The 22694-nt window shown below is 34.6% G+C and overlaps 1 protein-coding gene across 3 annotated transcripts; it reads left to right on the forward strand.

Moving 5' to 3' along the window:
• Nucleotides 1-1044: 1044 nt before the first annotated feature.
• On the forward strand, nt 1045-21924 carry NMD3 (NMD3 ribosome export adaptor). 3 transcript variants are annotated; one of them, XM_081955763.1, is made up of 16 exons: nt 1045-1178; nt 2477-2564; nt 3565-3699; nt 6726-6822; nt 7175-7255; nt 9541-9669; nt 10070-10160; nt 10505-10583; nt 11557-11653; nt 12437-12554; nt 13689-13834; nt 15864-15976; nt 16576-16648; nt 17870-17976; nt 19091-19161; nt 19962-21924. In XM_081955763.1, the coding sequence occupies exons 2-16, from the start codon at nt 2521-2523 to the stop codon at nt 20093-20095; spliced, it is 1515 nt and encodes a 504-aa protein (XP_081811889.1). In that variant the 5' UTR covers nt 1045-1178; nt 2477-2520; the 3' UTR covers nt 20096-21924. The 3 variants fall into 3 exon arrangements, with proteins under 3 accessions (XP_081811889.1, XP_081811891.1, XP_081811890.1); XM_081955765.1 differs by lacking the exon at nt 1045-1178 and adding an exon at nt 1205-1224; XM_081955764.1 differs by lacking the exon at nt 1045-1178 and adding an exon at nt 1643-1967.
• The last annotated feature ends 770 nt before the right edge of the window (nt 21925-22694 follow it).

Consider the following 22694-nt stretch of genomic DNA (forward strand, 5'->3'; position numbering starts at 1 on the left):
ATAAAACAAACAAAACAAACAAACTTGTATATCTCATTTTGGTTTTTCAGTTTGTCACCGGACTTGTTATTCATCCATATAATCCTCTTAAAGCTGTTCCTATTTTTTTTTCTTTTCGAAAGAAACAGCACACAAGGACACTGACAGAAAACAAACTTGAACCCGAGTGTCCTCACATTTATTTTGATACGTTTATCTCTAAAACATACTCACAGCTAGTTTCTTCTACAAATATTTCTAGTTCTTCTAGTTCTTATGAAGTTCTTTTGGCTCAGACAGATATTGCTTTCCCAGGTATTAAGCCAACAATACTGGAAGTCTTTCTTCCTTTTTACCTTTGGAATAAAGTACTTTGTAAATAAAAGCAGTGTTCCATCTCTGAGCAATGGAATATTAAGGACATTTTCTTTTTGTCTGGTTGTCCTTCGTAATTAGACTGACATCAGTTTATGTGAATAAACTATCAGAATTCCCTCCAGAATTCTGCAAGATGTAAAAAAGGGTTGCGGTTTAGCGTAATCTGTTTCAGAACATGGCAAATCAATTGTTATTAGATTATTCTGAATGCACTTATTTTAAGAAAGACTTTGTATTTGTTGCTATTTAACACGAAATCGTTAAACCAGCTGCGATACTTTGCAGTGTGTTGCATACGTTAATAGCATATTAACAAGTTGGAAAAGGAGCTTGGATGTCTTCGCGTAGAACGCTGCTTATTCCAAAGCAAAGTCGACCGACACCAAGAGGAAAAGCTGCCTGAAGAAACAGTTCTCTTTTTTATGAAACGGTTTTGCTCCTGCGTTGCGTTTTCACAAGCCTTCCTTCCAAGGAATCTCAAAAAACCCGCACACAAAACCCTACACTTTCGGATTTCCAACGAACACGCCGTAGACTCCACGAGGTCTGTGCGGGGCGATAAAGTTTTGCCTGCCTAGAAAGGATCTGAGGGGAAAATCACCGGAAGTGAATATTTCTTTCTCTAAGCATCTCTCGCGAGAACGCCTGTTACTCCATTTCCCCCTCCCCACCTTCTCAAAAAGGGGGAAGCATCTAACTTTCTACTTCCCCCTTTTTGAGAAGGTGGGGAGGGGGAAATGGAGTAACAGGCGTTCTCGCGAGAGTTGCTTCGTTCCTGTAGGGTTTGGCGTAAGCGGCGAAGTGCTGCTTGTCAAGGAAGGGTAAGTTAAGATCGAGAAGGCAAGAACCCGACCCGTTGTTTTGCAGGTTGGGAGGGAGCGCGCGATTGTGGATGGGAGCGGGGGGAATGGCGACAGGGCTCGTGCCATACTGACCGTTGACTGGCGTCCCCGCGACAGCTCAGCTGCCACGTGCAGTTGGAGGTGGGTGGGATGGGCTGATATGAACGGGGTCCCTTCGCAAACCCCAGGTAGCTTCGGAGTTAAACCCAGGGTCTGTGTTCAGGAGGACCTAGAGAGGGTGGGTGTCACAAGAGTGCTCTCTGGGAGGATCATTTTCATGCCTTAGAGCAATATTCCTCAATCGTGGCCTTGTTAAGGTGGTGGACTTCGACTCCCAGAATTCCTCAGCCCAGCATGTTAGCTGAGGAATTATGGGAGTTGAAGTCCGCCCATCTTAAAATGGCCAGAAGCACTGCCTTATACAGGAGTTCAAAATTCATCTGTTTTTCTTTTCCCAAAATATGAGAAATGAGCCTAGAAATTGGGAAGAGCTGTTATTACCTGCTTTGCTGTTGAGCAAAGAAAGAAAAGTCCCTAATTAATAAGAACCCAAAGGTGGCGCTTAGGTTGACTTCGCTTGTTAGAAGGTTGCAAAAGGGGATCACATCACCCAGGGACAACACCATACCATCATAAACACGAGTCAGTTGCCCAGTGTTGGATTTGAATTTTGATCACGTGACTATGGAGGATGCTGCAAACAGTGGCAAGTGTGCAAAACTCATTTTTTTCAGTGCTGTTGTAATTTTGAACGGTCACTAAACTGTTGTAAGTCAAGCACTATCTGTATTGCTTCTTATAAATATTTTTCACTGGAGTACATATTTGAAATTGTATGGATAAATTTTGAATGGTTCTTAAACAATAATACTGTTATTCACACAATGACTGTTCCGGAGTATGAAAAATATTAAAAATAATGATTTACCAGAATGCTAACTTGCCATTTTAAAAAATAAAAATGGTGCATTTCTGTAAGCACACTAGTGTCCAACATCTCTTCCCCGGCAGTGGTATCTGCTTCTGAATTGTGGTAGTTTGGTTCTATTTGGTTCTATAACTCAGTTCCTTCCTTTAGTTTCTAATAGTGTGGCCAAAGGCAGTCCTATAATTATTGCTTTTATATTTTGCTTTTGACACTGGTATTTTATGGAATTATTAAATCTCCATTTCTTGGTTGAAATTGAAGCACGTATCTTCCCACCTTAAGAATTTTAGAATGTGACAGATTTAAGCATCATCACTCCATTTACCAAGGTCGGACTTTCTTCCACTAGGTATCAGTGTTTGTATCTTTTGAGAATCACATGTGGAAGAAGACATGGAATATATGAAAGAGTATACTCCCCTTCACCAGGGGAACATGTGAGTAACATAACTTTAAAAGCCAAACTAAACATGTAGAACATATGAAATCCTAGGATTAAATGTATGCAGGGGATTGCCTATTTGAAAACGCTATAACAGACTATCATTGCATATTGAAACATATATTGTTAAGTGACAAACTTGCTTATATGACAATATTAAATCAGGGTGTTATAATGATTTTTAAGCAGTGCAGTGACTGGATAGAATAGTAGACAAGGGCAAACACAGAATCCCAGATCTGTAGACGAGACTGGTAAATTAAAGGCGGAAAAAAGAAACGACAAGTTAACTCTATATTGGTGCTAAGAACATGGACATATAACAAAGTAACCAGGTGTCAAAAAGGACTTAAAGTACTTCTTAATTTCATTCTTTGATTTGATGAGGAAGGTACTGTTCCATGAGGTCTATCAAGTATCTGCATAAATGGTTTGGCTTTACATCTTAAATATCTTCTCTTATTTTCTTAAAGTGGAATTATATTCTCAAAAGATTCTGAATATAAGCCATTTGGAAATTAATAATAGAAACGAATTCTGTGGCATATGCATTTGGGGGAAAAATATTCTGAAAATGAGATTTACACTACAACAGATTTAATCCTTGGGATACCATTATTTATACATAGATTTTTATGTTGCCTACTCAGTTTTATATTCAATGTAAAATGCATTAGCATTCCAGAATTATTATATTTGTACTAATGGTAAAATGGTAACAAAATGATAAAATTGCTTTTTCCAGTGAGAGTGTACTAATTGCTTCTGATTCAGATTTGATTCACTGATTCAATTGGGACTTTCTGTCTTGAAATGTGATTTGATGTGCAGCTTCAGTCAAACCATCCTGGTATTTGAATCTCTGAATCAAGACTGTACTGATAGTTGTGTAACACTCCTGGCACTATGTAGAAAGCAAAGTTATGTATTTGTTATTATCTTGTTTTTTAAATAAACAATGTGTTTTATTTTAATGATAATTGTATGTGTTATAGATTATGTTGCCAGTGTGGCATTGCAATCCCACCAAACCCAGCCAATATGTGTGTAGACTGTTTAAGAACTCAAGTGGATATCACTGAAGGGATTCCTAAGCAAGTCACTGTTCATTTCTGCAAACAGTGTGAAAGGTACCATCTACTTTCTGGATTTTAAATTAACAGCTATGTTTGGATGTTATGACAGGCCAGTTTTTTAAATAATTTAGATTAGAATTGTAAATCTATTATATGCTACTCAAGCACTCCCACTTAGTTCCACTTGCCAGTGGAAGGAACTCGTAAGGAACCTGGAAAACCATAGGGTCTGTGTGCAAATGAACAATTATAGCTTATTTCCCTTTGCTTCTGATTAAATGTAGATTTCAAATTTACTGAATTACCAAATTACCAAATATCTTGTATCAAGAAATAAAATAGCAGTATTTTTAAATTGAAATTCTGTTTGCTCAAATTCTAAAACATTTCTGATAAGGATGGTGCTATGTAGATCAGTTAAGTTCCAAGCTGTATTGTGCACAAACTGCTATGCATCAAACAGTTACATTCAGGAGGTCTGAATCCCAGTTGAAAGATTTAGGTTTTTAGTTCGTCTTTGTTAGGGTAAAACATATTTGATTGCAGTAAGAGACTAAGAGGATGGTAGAGGACAGGAAGATCTGGAGGAACGTTGTCCATGGGTTCGCGATGGGTCGGACACAACTTCACAACTAACAACAACAAGAGTCTAAAACTCGTATTCTGCCAGAAATTTTCATTCAGAAATAGAAAAAACAATAGTGTGTGTTGCTAAGGGATTGTTAAGAAAGGAAGGCATTGGGAATATTGAAAGAGGAGCAAATAGTCCTCTTGGATTATTGGAATAATTACCGTGCTTGAAGCCATCTTTGGCAGCAGCTGGAAAAAAAGAAATCAGTAAATAGGAGAGCAGTTTGATCTATCAGACATGCAGAAGAGGAAAGACTCTTGCCAATAATACTCTTGCAGGTTTTGTTTCGGCCAAAATCTAAAAAGGCCAATGTTTTTGATGGGGTTTCTCTTCTTCTGAATCATAACACACCTGGCAGTTTGGCAGTATTCCTGAAACACAGTACAAGTAGTCCTGTACTGAACAACCACAATTGAGACCTGTAATTCCACCACTAAGCAAAACATCACTTGACCGCTACAGGCCTATAACTAAACTTCCATTTCCACAAACTTGAACATTGGGCACTATCTAATAAAATGAAATTCAATGGTGAAAAGAGTAAGGTTCTACATTTAGGCAACAAAAATGGAATGCACAGGTACAGTATAGGTGATACCTTACTCAGTAGTAGTAACTGTGAAAGGGATCTTGGAGTCCTAGTGGACAACCATTTAAATATGAGCCAGCAGTGTGCAGCAGCTGCCAAAAAAGCCAACACAGTTCTAGGCTGCATCAACAGAGGGATAGAATCAAGATCACGTGAAGTGTTAATACCACTTTATAATGCCTTGGTAAGGCCACACTTGGAATACTGCATTCAGTTCTGGTCGCCACGATGTAAAAAAGATGTGGAGACTCTAGAAAGAGTGCAGAGAAGAGCAACAAAGATGATTAGGGGACCGGAGACTAAAACATATGAAGAACGGTTGCAGGAACTGGGTATGTTTAGCTTAAGAGAAAGAAGGACTAGGGGAGACATGATAGCATTATTCCAATATCTCAGAGGTTGCCACAAAGAAGAGGGAGTCAAACTATTCTCCAAAGCACCTGAGGGTAGAACAAGAAGCAATGGGTGGAAACTAATCAAGGAGAGAAGCAACTTAGAACTGAGGAGAAATTTCCTGACAGTGAGAACAATTAATCAGTGGAACAGATTGCCTCCAGAAGTTGTGAATGCCCCAACACTGGAAGTCTTTAAGAAGATGTTGGATAGCTGTTTGTCTGAAACGGTATAGGGTTTCCTGCCTAGGCAGGGGGTTGGACTAGAAGACCTCCAAGGTCCCTTCCAACTCTACTATTGTATTGTATTGTATTGTATTGTATTATTAAGTGAATTACAACTGGTCATTAAGGAAAATGTCACATGACCATAACTTGCTATTGTACTGCTGGCTGATTTACTGCTGATTTTGCTTGCTTGAAGCCAGTTTGAACTGTGTAAAATGCAATCACATGACTAGGGATACTACAGTGGTCATAAATTCCTGCCAATTATGAAGCACCCTGTTTCAATCACATGACTGCATGTATACTGTGACCGTTGTAAGTGCAAAGACCGGTTGTAAAGTTACTTTTTCAGCAACCGTGTAACTTTGAACAGTCATTAAACAGGCTGGTTGCAAAGCAAAGACTACCTGTACATTTTGGAATTCAAATCACAATTTGTATTTTTTAAAAACCTTAGGATATATTTATGCAGACATCAACTACAAACCCACTTATTCAAGGCACATTTTTATCTTTAAAAGGGCAGCAGATGTCTCTCTTTCAGCAGGCTTCTGTTTGTTAGTCAATATAGGTATTGGCTTTAATTAGAAATTGCATTCAAAATATCACAGATTATTTCTGCTGTAGAAGATATATTTCCTGAAATGGACATAAACCCTTGGAATGGACTACTCTGTTTTTTATACAACTAGCTTTAATTTATGTCTGGAATGTTTGTGTTTTGACATTTGTACTTCTCAATTGCCTAGCTTTGCCTTGCTTCCTCAAGCTACATAGAAATATAGTATGATGAATCACCTCGAAGCGACATGGGCGGCAAACTAATCAAATAAATAAAATCATTAACCTGATAATCACCTATTCATCCAGAGCAAATTAAGTTCTGTGAATTTCAATACAAAGTTTTATGTAGTGGGGTATATTGCTGATAGAAAAGCCCATTGATTGAATCACTGCTCAGATTTAGATTCAAATAATGTAATTAAAAAATAAAATAAACTGTAAATTCAGTGGAACTTTAAGATTGTACTATAAGTTATGTTTTATTACCAATAAAATTAGTCATTGCTACATGTTAAAAGTCTTCTTGATGTCCATTACTCTAAAACATATTTTTATATTTAATAAAAAAATGTATGCACTTGTGTTATCAAAACTGATTGCTGGGGGTAGGGAGGGAGGTTGCCTTAAAAATAAATGATTCAATTGATCCCCCCCCCCCCGTTTCTTTATATTTCAGATATCTTCAACCACCAGCGGCTTGGCTACAGTGTGCCTTGGAATCAAGAGAACTACTTTCATTATGTCTTAAAAAAATTAAGCCTTCTCTTAGTAAGGTTAGTCATACATATGTTTATTTTTGTATGCATTTTACTTAGGTTGGATATTGCTATCACTCTTGAACAAAAGTTCAGTACCAAGAAGTATGGCTCAGCCTTTTTAAAACTTTTTGCTGCTTCCAAAATCCAGAATTCCTAGTCGCTGTGTACCAACATACTTGAAGACAAATGATTTAAGTTAGGTAATTATAAAATGCACTGAGTTTATTTTTTAATATACAGAAAGCATGTGTACTTTTACCAATGGTAACATTAGATAAAAGCTAAACTTGAGTCAATATGTTTCCGTCTCTGTTATGTTTGCCTTTTTGAGGATTCATACGATAATCATGCTGTTTCCTCCTTATAGGTTCGGTTGATAGATGCAGGATTTGTATGGACTGAACCACATTCTAAAAGACTTAAAGTAAAGTTGACTATACAAAAAGAGGCAAGTAAATTTAATTTTTTTCAAAATGACAGAATTAATGTGCTTTATCAAAAACCCAAGTTATGCTAACTAGGGAAATTTGAGGATGTTCTTGTTCATTATTTGTTAAGTTTCTAATAACGATTTACAATCACTAAATGTATTTTCTCTAGGAGTGTACAGTATAGTCCATAACCTTTGTGGTTGGACTGCTATAAAGCTGCCTCCAAGGGGCTGGCCTTGAACATAACTCAGAAGCACAGATGGGTCTAGTTGCAGCAGCTTGGCTGCTGATTAGGGGAATAAGTTTAATCGTGTGATGTGTATATTGACGTTACTGCAATGAATACTGATAACTTCCAAGATACTGTTTTTAACCTTTGAAGTCATACATGGCTTGGCATCATATACGTGGCAGGATCGTCTCTCCTAAGCAGAACTGGCCCACTGTGTATTTATTCTAAGGAGCTTTGTCAGCTTACCCATTTGATATCAATTTAAGTATGTAGGAACTGGGTCACTTTTAGTAGAAAAGACACTTCGTACTGGGAGATAGAATGAATGTCTATCTTGTCTGTGTTTCATGAAGCTCTGAAAGCCAGATTATTCCAATGAGGTTTTTATGTAGATGGTGGATTTAGGTTGCAGTTACACTTTTGCAATGTATTTTGAAATTGGGCAGTATGCATATATTATTCTAAACAAATAAATTACAAAACATCTCATTTCCCAAGAAATATTTACATACCCCTCACATCCTGGACATAAACTGTTTCAACTCCTACCCTCAAAATGACGCTATAGAGCACTGCACAACTGTATCTAGAACAACTAGACACAAGACAGTTTTTTCCCCCGAACAACATCACTCTGCTAAACAAATAATTCCCTCAACTCTGTCAAACTATTTATTAAAGCTGCACTACTATTAATCTTCTCATTGTTCCTATCACCCATGTCCTCCCACTTAAGACTGTATGATTGTAACTTTGTTGCTTTTATCTTTACAATTTATATTAATTGTTTCCTAACATAATTTGATTGCTTATTTGTATCCTATGACTATCATTATGTGTAGTACCTGATAATTCTTAACAAATGTATATTTTCTTTTATGTACACTGAGAGCATATGCATCAAGACAAATTCCTTGTGTGTCTAATCACACTTGGCCAATAAAGAATAAAGAATTCTATTCTAAACATGTATAGATTTGGGAGTGTATGCAGGTCAATAAAACATTAAGGAATCCTTTCTTTGTAGTAGGTTCATATTATAAGCATCTCCAGATTCCCCTGCACAGTCTTAAATTCAAACTGAGTAATTATTCACAATCTGCATATACATCACTAAAAATATTATTTTTTATCATAGATTGTTTGATTTTTTTAACTCATTTATTTATTTGTTTAATTAAAATGTTTATATCACTATCCATCTTCTAACCAACCCTGGGTAGCTCTCAGTCAAAAGTCAAGACAATGTATAATATCATATATATTAAACCAGATTAAAACCAAGCTGGCACCAAGTCAATCGTCTAATGTGTAAATTACCCAATCTTATCTCAGGGTTGCCAAACTTTAAGGAACAGAAGGGAAAGATGGAAAAGACACACTTCCTAGTTCCTATCCATTAGCAATATTTAGGGGAAGGGCCTGGGAGCATGCCCACTCATAGTATTGTCATTTTCCCCAATCCCTACTTAATGCAGGTTATTGCCATTCCGAAGTTTCAAAATGGCCTCAGTCAGATCAGCTTCAGGATTGACAACAAGCTCCATTATAGTATCTCTGGCAGATTACCAATCATCTGTTTGTTGAAGAATTTCAGCAAGGGAATACTCATCATTGTGTTATGCTGAATCAATAAACTCTTCCTATTGTCTGGACTAACAGTATTCCCTTGTAGGTTTAATCCAGTCTTGTCTTCTATGAAAAGTATTCCCTTGGTTCTAGTCTTGTCCGCCATGAAAATAGAGAATAAATCCACTCTGTCTTCTATATGACACCCCTTATTGAAGATTGTGTAACCTTTGAATATATTTTCCCTCAAGTTGTTTCTTCCATAGGATAAATGTATTTTTAACTATTCGTTGTAGTACATAGTTTCCAGATATTTCATCATTTATCTGTGCTTTATGAAAGTCTTCTAGCAGAAGAAAAAATGACAACCATAAACTACATGTCTGATAAGTTTTGGAGAAGGAAAAAAAATTAGGGAGAGATGTATTTATCCATTGAGTTTGTAAAACCACCTACTTGCCAGTTGACTCAAGGTGGCAAATCTTATTTGTTTTCACTTAGGTAATGAACGGTGCAATTCTTCAGCAAGTCTTTGTAGTAGAGTATATTGTTCAGTCACAGATGTGTGAAGACTGCCATCGAGTTGAAGCTAAGGACTTCTGGAAATCAGTGGTTCAAGTTAGGCAAAAGGTAATTTGTGTGTATGTATCACTAATAATAAATGCTGAAGACATAATTCATCTGCTAAAATTTCATCTGATGTGTAGAAATGTGATTGCTCTTTCTTACCTACATATACCGAAACACCAATATTCTTGCTTGCTTGGTTGTTGTTTTTCCTTACTTAGTAAGCAACTATGGGAATCTTTCAAACCAAATAGTGGAATATGAGTGCTGTAAATAAACAAATTGATTCCAGGTTTCTCTAGGAAACATATCTATTTTGGGCTATATCTTTATTCCTGCTTTCGTAATTTGTATGGGCTACAGAGTTTTGGAAGTGATAGCTCTCATAGTCTTTTTTAAATGCCTTTAATCCCTTTACAGGAATCTAAACACATTCCATGTATAAATTTTGTTTTGTTTATAGACACTGCATAAAAAGACATTCTATTATTTGGAGCAATTAATTTTAAAGCACAGGCTTCACCAGAATACTCTTCGGATCAAAGAGATTCATGGTAACTAATATGCTTTTACATTCTTTATGTAAAGCTCTGTGTGCCTTTGAGTGATTGGAGTTTCAATACTGATAGCATGAGTTACTGGCAGTCAAGAATAAGATGCTTGCTTTTTAAAGAAACTGGGTCACACAGGAAAGTCAGTTGACGATTATTTGTATGTTAAATAAATAAATGTACATTGCTGCCTAACTATTTTTAGGATAGAATTAAAATTTTCTTAATATGTTTATATAAAGTCAACTTAGTCTATGAAAAGATCAAAACAGCTTTTCACAAAAATCCAGGAAGATAAGATCCTTTATAAATAAGTCTTCATTTCAGTTTCATTTATCTACCTACAGATGGTCTGGATTTCTATTTTGCTTCCAAACAACATGCTCAGAAAATGGTGGACTTCCTTCAGTGTACTGTACCTTGTAGGTAAGACTTTGTTCTTTAAATCGTCCATTGCACATAGCTGTTGAAGGCATTGTACACATATTGGAAAAAAAGTAGACAAACTCCAAGTTGTCAAACTTTTGGAAGAAAAAAAAAGTCCATGCACTTTGTTTATTTTCTGATGTACCCCAGATCATCATTAACAACCCATATACTCATCTTTAAGTACTGTCTTGTTTGTCTGATACTATATTTGAAGATTTACCTATTACGGTTCCAATAATGATAATAGAAATAGAGTGAAACATTAGATCTGGCAATCTTCCAAACAAGAACAGCGAAATGTACTTGGAAGAAGGTTTCTCCTTTCAAGATAAGACACTGAGAGTCACCTGCGCAACATATACATTTAATAAATAAGTAAAGTTATACCTTTATATCATGGAAGCAAAATCCAATACATGTTCTTGCATTTTTCTTTGAAGTTTTTCTGCTTCTGTCTTTTGGAAAGAGAGAGCGCTTATGTTCTGAAAATTACTATTAGAATGAGATCCTTGCAGTTTTACTTTTTAATGAATATTTCTCAGTCGGAATTGTTCACGTATTAACCATTATGGAGATGATAGTTTATATCTTTGGAGAATGTTGATTCTTTTTAAATGTCCTCTTTCAATTTTCACTTTTATAAACTACAAGGGATTCAAGGAATACAGCCAAGATTTAGATTTGTAATTGTGAACAGGCCTTCTTTGCTACCTTATTTTACAGGATGGGGAGGGAGGAATTTTTATTATGAAATCTAATTCATCTATTAATCTAATCCAAATATGATTTGTTTGTTGTAAGCTTATGAAGGTCTGCTCATTATGATTGTCTTGTGAGGATCTGCTCATTATGATTGTCTACAAGCCAGGCCATCATGACTTATTCAGAAAACCATGGTTTAAAAAAAAGATGAATTATACCTATAGCCTTATTTGCTCTGATTTGAGTTTGTCATTTTTTTAAATTTCAGAATTAAATCATCACAGCGTTTGATTTCTCATGACATTCACAGCAATACATATAATTACAAAAGCACTTTCTCTGTTGAGATCGTTCCAGTATGCAAGGTATTTTCTGTCTTTGTGGATTACTACACATCCTTTTTGCCCAGAGTTGGATGTTCCTTAGAGATTGTATTTATTCTTGTACATATATTTATTTATTTATTTACTTACTTATTTATTACATTTATGTGCTGCCTAATTCACTGTGGGCAGCATATAATGGATACTATTCACTATGAGAGAAAAAGAAGTGAGAAATGGACTCTGAATATGGGGTTCCTGTAAAAGCAGTAATAAATTGTTTGCAATTCTCAGAGATGGATAATCTGTGGCTCTTTGGAGATTGCCTTTTAATTTCAATCAGACTACATTAACAAGATGTGGTCAGATGATGGTACTTGTGTTCTAACAACTTCAGATACTTTTTTTCATTCCTGACTTACATCTTAATGTCAGTACAGTTTTTGGTATGAAATCTCATAAGTAAGTGCAGTTGAATTCAATTGAATGTCCTTCCAACTACAGTATACAGTCGGTAGCAGCAGCTATCTAAAATTTAAAAATTTGATGTATAGATTTGTATGTACATACTTCATCAACTGCAGTGGTTAATAAGCTAATCTGAACAAATCATTTTTAATACTATTTAAATCTCCATTTAGCATTAATAAGCTTATATTAATTAATTCATTAACCTTATCGCATTAATTCTTTAATACCCTGAAACATATCGGTGTAGTTTTCTGATCTCCGAATGTATTTCAGGGCTGTAATTTTTATTAAAACAGTTTAAGATAGAAAATTGAAATAAATACCATTTTTTTTGTTTCTGTTCTTCATTTGCAGGACAATGTTGTATGTTTGTCACCAAAACTGGCTCAAAGCCTTGGTAATATGAGCCAGATTTGCATTTGTATCCGGGTAACCAGTGCTATTCACATCATTGATCCAAGTACTCTTCAAAGTAAGTTTGTTGATACTTTCTGTATGAACTGCAATCTTACAATACCAAAAACAAAAACTCGGCATGAATCTTAATTTCAAAACAGTCCTAAAGCATTTTTAAAAAACTGAACTATTTTTAAGCTTTGAATCTACAGTTGAAAATACGTGTATCTTTGACATGAATGTATTGTTTTCATGATTGCGGATTCAAGGAAACTAAATGCATTTTAAAAAGTAAAATATTATAAAAAATTAAAAACATGTTTTTTAAAAGTTTAAAAATGTAAATTGATAATAAAATAATGTAATAAATGAAAACCTGCTAACTAGATACCACCTCACAGCTGTTTTAAAACAGATTCTTAGATTCTGATCATAGGCATGGTATCATTCAAGATTCTTCATCACAAGAGTTTTGTCCTTGAAATCAAAAGGACCCAAAATACAGAAAGGCAAATCTTGAAATAAACTCATCCAGTCATGCTTTGATATTATATGCAAATACACTTACTCATCTACAATTAAGCTGTGAATGAACAATATTGACCTCATATTTGCCCTTAGCAGCTAGAGTCCTAGTTTTCCAGCTGTTTGAATTTCTAAGACATTAGAACTTAACTAGAAGAAATACTTGTTGTGATTCCTCCATAATTTGTGTGTTCTATTTCCCCATTCAAAGCCTAAAAACTACTTCACCAATATCAGGTTACTAACCAGAACACCATATCAGCATCAGTGGTGGGTTCCGGATCCCGGTGTAACCGGTACGGTGCAACGGGGCCCAGTGTCCACCACATGAACATGCACAGTGCACGCACATGTGCGCAACACACGCATGCGTCCTTCCCTCTTGTGGCGCCTCCGTAAGCCTCTGCAACACTCCAGCTGCTCGGTGGAGCGTCGCACAGGCACCCTGCATTCTGTGCGCAGAAGCACCAAAGAGCTCAAATACAGGTAAGGCGCTCGGGCAGGCAGGTGGGCCCTCTGGAGCACCTTACCGGAACGGTACACGGTGCTCAGGGCAGGCACCGGTATGCTTGTTCCAGGGCGTACCACCTGCAACCCACCATGATCAGCATATATATCCAGAAATGTCAACAATTGATTCATAAATATATAATCCAGTTCCTATTTTCTTCTTTTGCTCTTTCAGTTGCAGAAATAGATGGAAATACTTATTGGCGCCATCCTTTTAATAGCTTGTTTCATCCAAAGCAGTTAGAAGAATTTATTGTAATGGATATCAGTAGAACCCATGAACAGAAGCAAAATGCTGGTGCAGGCATGAAATCCAATAAGGTAAGCATATTTGTTTGGTTCTCTGCTAGAAGCTTGAGCAAATCTTGATTCCTGATTAACATAGTTTCTCTTTGCAGGTATATTGCATATAGGTATGATAGTTCCAGTGAAGTCTTTGTTTCTTCAGAATGAATTAAATGTTGTCTATTTTTAATATAATTAATCTATATAATTATCTCACCAAAAGTGACTTTGGATGGCATACAACAAAGCTAAAAATAACAAAGTAAAACCACTATTATTGTAAAGCAAGAAAAACAAAACAAACAAGGAAATAATAAATATTAATCTATAGCATATTTAATTTGAATTAAATTCAGCAGTTGGAGTAACACTGCCAAGAAGATCATAATTTCATCCACAGAGGATTATCCCTATAACTTTCTTTGCTTTTTTAAAGGCTTGATCCAAAATTTGTCATGCTATACTTGGGGGAAGAGTATTTTGTGATTAATCATGAATAAGCTCAGATGAGTTATTCAGATGATTGAAATTATGATAAACTTCAGATTTTTATAATTTAGGGGTATGATTAGAATACTTTTATTTAGGAAAACAACTTGCACCACAATCTTTGAATTTATGAAAAGATGGATTCTTGACTTTCTTTAGAAATATATGAAAACACTTTATTTTCAATGATGTCATGACAATAAATGTGATACAATTAGTCTTAGAAAAAGACATGTGCTGTAAATTACTATAATTGTTCTTGTCTAACATAAGCAAGTTTACACTGAAGAGTAACATTCTGGATTTAAGTATAGGTTATTCCTAGCTTAATTATCACAATTAGGACCAGAATCGGTTGTTGAACGAAGCAGTCATTATGTGATACATTACAGGAATACTTCACTCAACAACTACAATCCTGGCAATTCCCCTTGTAGTCATCAAATGAAGTCACGGGTCATTAAGTGGAGAGAGTCCCAAGTATCAAGTACAGGACTGCCTCAGGATGAAGCAGGACCCTAATAAAGGGCTGAATGCTAGGAAACCTCCACAGCAGGGGAAAATGCAGGAAGGTCCAAACAGCTAGGAGGCTCCAGGGGCACACCATAGTATAAAGCAGCTCCACCTACCCAAAAGTAGGGCAGAATGCTCAGGAATCCAAAGGCCAGGGGAAAAAAAGATATGCTAAAGCTTCAGCAGCTGCACCTAAAATGCTCCTTTTTACCTAACTCCTGGAGCGGTAGAGCTAGCTTTGCGCTGAAATAGCAATAGCACTAAAACTAATATAACCACTTCACAGTGCTTGACAGCCCTCTCTAAGAGGTTCACAGAGTCAGCGTATTGCCCCCAACATTCCAGGTCCTCATTTTACCCACCTCAAAAGGATGGAAGGCTGAGTCAACCCTGATCTGGTGAGATCCGAATTGCCAAACTGCAGGTAACCAATGATCAGCAGAAGTCACCTGCAGTACGGCATTCTAACCACTGTGCCACCATGGCTCTTAAATAAAGGAAAAAACACTTGCCCTCACTTTCCTAAGGTTCTGCCAAGAGAGCATATTTTTTCCAAGTTTGCACAGAGAACCACTAGTTCTAAAAGGAAATGTTTTGGCTTAGCTTCCTGTGGGTTAAAACCACAACACAGATTTCTAGAGGAGATCAGCTTCTGCTTGGCTTTTTAACAGTCAAACAAAGCTTTACTTTGGGATGTACAAATAAATCATATATGCATTGTGATGATTTTATTACTTTAGTTTGCAGTTCAGTGCCAAGCCAAATGAGACCCATGATTTAGTATTACTAATATACAATTCACTGTACAAAATGACCTTGTTATATTACTTGAAAAACCACATGTGAAAGTAAACTGAGCCTATAGTGGATTTCATGTGTACAGTAGTGATTGCTAAATGGGTGGTGAACACCAAACATGTATTGCTAGAAAAGCCACATGTGAAACTGCTAAATGCAGCTTAGAAGTTTGAATCATTTGGCTAGAAAGTAATTTGTAATTGTTTTGCTTCAGTTAATGAACTCCTTTTCATGTATGTACTCTTTTTATTTTGATATTTCTAAGCATATCCTTGCGGAAGCCTGGGTTCAGAAAACCTCAGAATTGAATACAGACCATCAGTATTTCTGTCGTACTCACTTGGGGCATCTTCTGAATCCTGGAGATCTTGTATTGGGGTTTGTAATATTCTGCATCTTTCTCTGCACATACAATGTTATGGTTGATACACATGGTAAAATTAAATGGGAGAGGGAAGAATTGAAAACAAAGTTATTGGGTGGCCAAATTATGGATGTATTCCAGTCAGTGTTTCCTATCATGTCCGATTGGTAAAAGATAGAAAATACTACAGTGCTTTATCTTTGCAGTTTTAAACCAGGTTCCTTGTACTAGTCCAACTCCAAAGTCCACAGTTTACATTAAAACATGTCTCATTTTGAATATTCCTGCAACTAGGAATTGCATTTGCTTCTAGAAAGAAAGCTTTATGGGGGTGTCTAAAGTCTTGGTAAATCTCTTGGATCAAAGCACATTGGGATTCAGGTTTTTTATATGCTTTGGAAACTGACACAGATTCTGTCAAGTCTCTCATTAATATTCTGATTATTTGCATAATGACACATTTTAAATTTTTCACGAAAATGCTCGATGGTAATTAATCCTGGTATATATTTTCTCCATCCTACTCTATAGTATTGTTTTGGAAATAATATTTTTGTTAAGATGTATAGAATAATAAATGATTAATATATGTTTTCATATTTTTATTTTCCAGCTTTGATTTGGTTAATTGTAATCTGAATGATGAATTTGCAAATAAGATGAATCCCCATAGTGTTCCAGATGTGGTATGGTTTTATTATTATTTTTTCTTTAAACAAGTTGTTTCTTAAAATTGAAAACATTCATAGATTATGGCATAAATTCTCAAATTTGACAGTTTTAATTTAGTTTTGTTTGCTTTCTTATTTAATTAATTGATTTCTTCTGTTCTATTTATATAGCCATGTGTCTTATAATACTGTGTCTAGGTGACTTAAATTTAAAAGCAATACAAATATATTAAAATACAAATAACGTATTAACATCCAAATGTTTTGTTGTCTACAGAATCCCACATAGGTTAGAAATTCTCAAATTTATTGTATAATACATCTTAATACACACTAAGAATTCTTAACTTGTCTTTATTTTTATATATATATATTTTGGTAGCATAAGAAATTAATTTTGCTTCATGTTATTTTATCTTAGCTAGATGTAGAAATTATATTTGTTTTTCTTTTATGCCCCAGTTCTCTAACAAGCACTATTCATTTTTATTTCTGCACATCTTAAACACGATCATTCTATCTCCCCGAAGTGCCTGTGAATTTTACATGCTTGTATGAAAAAAATCACATTAAAATTTAATTTAATTTACAATTAAAATTGGGTCAATACTTTCTTTTTCAAATATTTCCTTGTATACAGGAGAGCATATGAGTCCCCAAGGTTACACATGATCTAAAAATCTTAGATTCAGACATCTTGAGTAGTCATTTCCAAATGGTAATTTTTAAAGTTCCCACTTGTAGTTTATTTTTTAAATACTTTTAACACACTCCATTGTCTCCTTGTTTATACTTTAAGTCATTTCTTTTTTCCAGGATCAAATTAAGGGTATAGAATAGAATAGACTGGTGTAGACATAGCTTTAACGAACTTGCTAATTCCTGTCACTTCTACTCTTGGTCAAAATATTGGCTCATAATCTGCACTATATGTGAAATGGCTGGAGTATATAGAGAAGGCACTTTTAATGCCTTTTTATTCTTTGGAAACTGCTCTAGCAGAGTTTATTATTATTTTGATCTGCAAGGTAAAAATTAAAAATGCTTTCAATAAACAATATGTTGGCTTTGCATTTTGCACTGTAACGAACCAAAATGTCAGTTCTAATAATAGTTTTAGTCAAATTATTTACAAATGTTCTATTTAATAAAAGCATGGATTTCCAGGAAATCTCAATATTTTTCTGTAGACACTATTGATCTAGGACTTGTTTTTTTCCCCTGCACCATTCATAGGTTTTGATTAAAAAAAGTTATGATCGCACCAAGCGTCAACATCGCAGAAATTGGAAACTGAAAGAATTACAAAGAGACCGAGATAACATGGATACCGACGATGAAAGGTTATGAATTGTTTTAACCTCCTTTTTTAATGCTTTATCTTATCCTTTTTTCTACCAGCTTAATCTGCCTACTTGTGCTCCCAGTTTACGTTGCTTGCAGAAGATCCGTGTGAGAATTATCTACATGACATATGAATTTATAAATGAAGTCTCACAAAGTTTAGCGAATATAAAAATTGGAGTTAATGTATTTGAACTACAATTGCATAAAATGGGAAAATCTAGGAATCTTAAGTTGTGCTCTGTGTTTTCCCCAAAAATTTGAGCAGAAAAACACAAATGCCAGGAAAGAGCTTATTCACCTCTGTACTATCTCTTGATGTCCATTTTGATTGAATTTGCACATTGGCTTGATCATAATTTATGTTGCCTGGTTTTGGCTTGGCTTATTATACAATCTCAATTATTTTTACTCAGAAATAAATTGATCTAGCCAGTAAGGCTATGCAAATTTTTTGAAAAGAGCACCTGGCAAAGCACATTGGCAGAACCAAAGTCCTTTGCAAAGCATTGACACAAAGCACTCCTGAGTGTATTAAAGCAACACTAATCCTTTGGAAGATTGGTACAGCTGTTTTTAGGGGTTTCTCTAGCTGTCTTATTTATTTGCTTGTGTTGTCTTTGCTTGTCACCAAAGGAAATGTTTCTATGCCTATAATCATAGAGAGCTATGAAAAGTTTTCAGAACAGCCACACAGTGATGTAGCTTCATGGCAGCAGTACATTTTTCAAAGTACCCATTCCTAATTCACCAGTTATCATTAGCCAATTGTATTTAGTATGAAGTCACCATTGAAACAAATTGTGGCTAAGTATAGTGTAAACCAACATGTATATAAACCCTTTTTATATAGTAAGTTAAACACTGAAGATCACCAGCATTGTATTTGGTTTTTCTGTACAATTTTGAAAGTGATTTTTCTCTGAACATCATATACACAGAATAGGTTCATATGGAACAGGAATTTAATGTTTGTAACAGTTATAAGGCATACCTTTGAGCCAAATATTTGGTTTTCTTCATGTTATTTGCATATGCATGTAAGTAATCTAGATGTGCATAGTTCTGGATGGAAAAAATGTTGACTTTATTTCCAATGTGATATTTTTACAGACAATACCAAGACTTCCTAGAAGATCTAGAAGAAGATGAAGCAATTAGAAAAAATGTCAATATTTATAAAAGTAAGTTTCCCACATGAAATCATTTCATTCTTCTTGAACCCTGCAACATTAGGGAATATTGCATCTATAGAATATGCAATTCATGAGGAATAGGGGTCATATTTTTTCTTAAATCAGCTTTATTGCTAAGACATGTTTGATTATTAGTGATTTGCCTATCTCTTTTCAATATGCCAACATTTTTAAAACTATCTGAGGATCAAGATAATTAATTTGGCATAGTTAAAGAGACTGTATTAAAAGCTGGAATACTAAGTTCTAGTCAGTCTTAGGCATGAAAGCCAGCTGGTTGACTTTGGGCTGTCACTCAGCCCTAAAAAGAAGGAACTAGGAATCACTTCTGAAAGTATGACCAAAAAACCTTCAAATGCTTGTCTCTGCAGACACCGGACGCTAGGATTAACTCAATAGATTATAACAGCAATAAGGATACATTGGCTCATAGGTTTCTCTGGACATGGACGTCCAAAAAGAGCAAATTACAAACACATATCTTTATCCACATATCCATTTCTAAGATAATGTCCTTTGTTTTATAATAAATTTGGCAACAAGACTGTGAGAATTTACCATTGGTTAGTTTATTTTATGGATGTCTGTTCTCTTCATAGCTTAAAATTTATATGATAGATAATGCAAAGATAGCGCAGTCTTTTTTTTTTCATTTTAGGTGTACCTCGTAGAAATACACAAGTTACTAATTTTTTAAGATTGTAACATTCTATACCATGCAGACAGCCATGGTGTTTGATCCTGTAATAATTTCTTTGTAGACTATATGCTATGTTCTCATATTGTAGATCCAGTGATACCAGTGGAGAGTGACATAGATGATGAGAATATTCCCCAAATCAGTCTCACTGAAATGCTTGAAGACCTTCAGATATCTGAAGATGCTACAGGGGGAGAAGGTGCCGATATGCTGATGGCATAAGTTAGGAAGTCTTGTTAATTTAATTTTATTCTTCCTTGAGAAATGTCCCTAAGAAATCTGATATAGGCATTCTTGACCTGAAAAATAAATAATATTGATAAGATTTGGAAGAGATTAAAAAACATATGCTCCCAAAAGGTATAATTATAATGGTTAATAGAAAAGGAAAAAATAATAGATTTTAAAGTTTTAAATATATACATGTGTATATCAAATTGGTATATTTCCAATTATTTCAATAATTTCAATATCTGTTCTCAGGACTTTGGGGCTGTTGGTGTTGACAAGTATTAAACCTCAAACTAGTCTTTGAAATACATATTTTACAGCTGACAAATGTATGAGGTCTGATTTATTCAAATTAGGAAGTGAACAATTTGAATCAAGATTATTCGTATTATTTGAAAACGATTTAAACATCTTATAAAAACTGGCTCAATATGTTGCAGTAAGTTTTAATGAGATTTCAAAGTTTAGTATACTTTATGACTTTAAGTGTCAAAATATCATACAAGTCATGAAATTATTATGTAGATAATGCAAAGACACATATAATTATAATATAATTTATCTAATTATATCATTTGCATTATAACATCATGCTCCATATAATGACATTTCTCTTCTTCTCCAGCTATTGTAATTATAAACTATTTTATGGTTTAGGAATGTATGTGAATTAATAAACTATGGTTAGGATTAGGATGATAGTATAATACATGAACCCCACAATTAAGCATACCAGCTAATATTCCAAATATTTAGAACTATATTTGTGTCCTTCAGTTCTTTCAGAATAATGGCGGTTGAAATCCAGACAGGTAGAGAATGATCAGGCTGAAATAAACTCTGTTTAACTTCTCCAATAGGACATGATTCTTCAGCCTTCTGTTGAGGTTAGAAATATGTTCATGAGGTAAAAAGGAGTATCTGTATTACAGGTCTGAAAAATACTTTCTTTGAAAAACAAATTATGTGCACAACATACTCTCATTGATAAAAGTTAGAAGTAGACACAAACCATATAAAAGCATTTTTTTAAAATATGCTGTATTAAGCTGACAAAATTTCTATGGTATGGAAAATGCTAACTGCTTTTGTATCAGCTTTCTTAATATGTCATTATCTGATCTTTAAAGAACACCAAAGAAGTCTTTCTTTTCTTATTTCCATAAGTTGATTATAGATGCCCAGGCACAGTTTTTAGAATGCTAATTCGTGATTACAGATACCATTTAATTATGCAATGATATTTCATAAATACTTGTCTAAAACTACACATGTAAGAAAGTGTGACACCTGTGTTTATGAAAGCAGAATAAGGAAATCTAGGACTTTTGTCCTTGCCAAATCAATTATTTTACAGGTGTGGCAAAGTTTGGGGAAGCTAACATAAGGAGTCTGCACAAATAATTTTTTTTTCTATTGAATTTCAAGATCTCTCCCTTGAGTTGAGTTGAGGCAGTATCAAATAGCTTTTCAATGATTAAAAAAATGAACAATTTTCCTAAATAAGGACAACATGCCATAAAATGATTTCATAAAAGATTGGTATATAATACCTCATTTTAGAGTAATTAAATAGAAATGGTATCATTACTGAAAGTTTTTGTAGTTAAAAAAAATGCATTTCTGAATCCATATTATATTTGGAAGGATAGTATTTACATCTCCGGGAGATTTCACTTTAAATGTTACATGTAGAGCAGATGTTACATCAAAGAAGCTTCAGAAATTACACTGCTATTTTTACAATGAATTTATAAATGCTGTTTCACTGTTTTGGTAATGACTACCTTCATTAAAATATCTCAAGATTGAACTATTCATTGTTGATACTATGTTTCAACTTCATCTCATATCTTGTACACTCTTAATCAGATGTATATATTTGTTCTGCATCAATGCCGCATGATCCATTTTATTTTCATCGAAGTCTCTATAAGGTATTCATGAAAACGTTCTTAGCACTGAAGCATAATTAATCTCAGCTATATGTTCCTAAGATTGCATTGTTGCCTTGCAAAAAAAAAGGGAAAGGTAAAATTGCATTTTAAATTTAGTGACTGAAACATCTACCAATGGCATTGCCATTCCCGAATGTGTTCACTACATGGGGATTATCTGTCACATTCACACAAACATTTGATGAAAATGTGATTGGCTAGTATGTGCTCTTAGTTATGTTGTGTGAACAATAACAGTTGCAGTAATTCAAGGAGACATACTCATTAAATTGAATTTATATATTGTGCAAAAACAGCCTACATATGATTCATAATTATGGTTATATCCGCAATGCATAATATTTGTAGTAGGCCAGCTAATTAAATCTTTTACTCTGTCATGACTGGAAATAAACAGACAATTCCTATAAAAATTGAAGGATTAAATGCGAAATCTGCAGGGTTTCTAGTAACTATAGAATGGGATTTATTTGCTTTGATTTTGTGTCTCCCTGAGGGTTAAAGTAAGCAAAAATAAAAAACATAAATAAATACAGAAAATTCATCTATCAGCCACCCTCTGATAGCCATGACACATTTTGGAGTGATAGTTGTGACATGTTTTAATAAAAGCAATGAAAATACCGTATTTT

This window comes from Natrix helvetica, assembly GCF_964273705.1.
Source record: "Natrix helvetica genome assembly, chromosome: 5".
Taxonomy (NCBI): Eukaryota; Metazoa; Chordata; class Lepidosauria; order Squamata; family Natricidae; genus Natrix; species Natrix helvetica.

Bases quoted from the DNA above. Each gene is read 5' to 3' on its own strand.
- NMD3 (XM_081955763.1), top strand. From the start codon at position 2,521: ATGGAATATATGAAAGAGTATACTCCCCTTCACCAGGGGAACAT. The intron at 3,700-6,725 runs GTACCATCTACT...TTTATATTTCAG, and splicing joins TTCTGCAAACAGTGTGAAAG to ATATCTTCAACCACCAGCGG. The intron at 17,977-19,090 runs GTTATGAATTGT...ATATTTTTACAG, and splicing joins ATGGATACCGACGATGAAAG to ACAATACCAAGACTTCCTAG.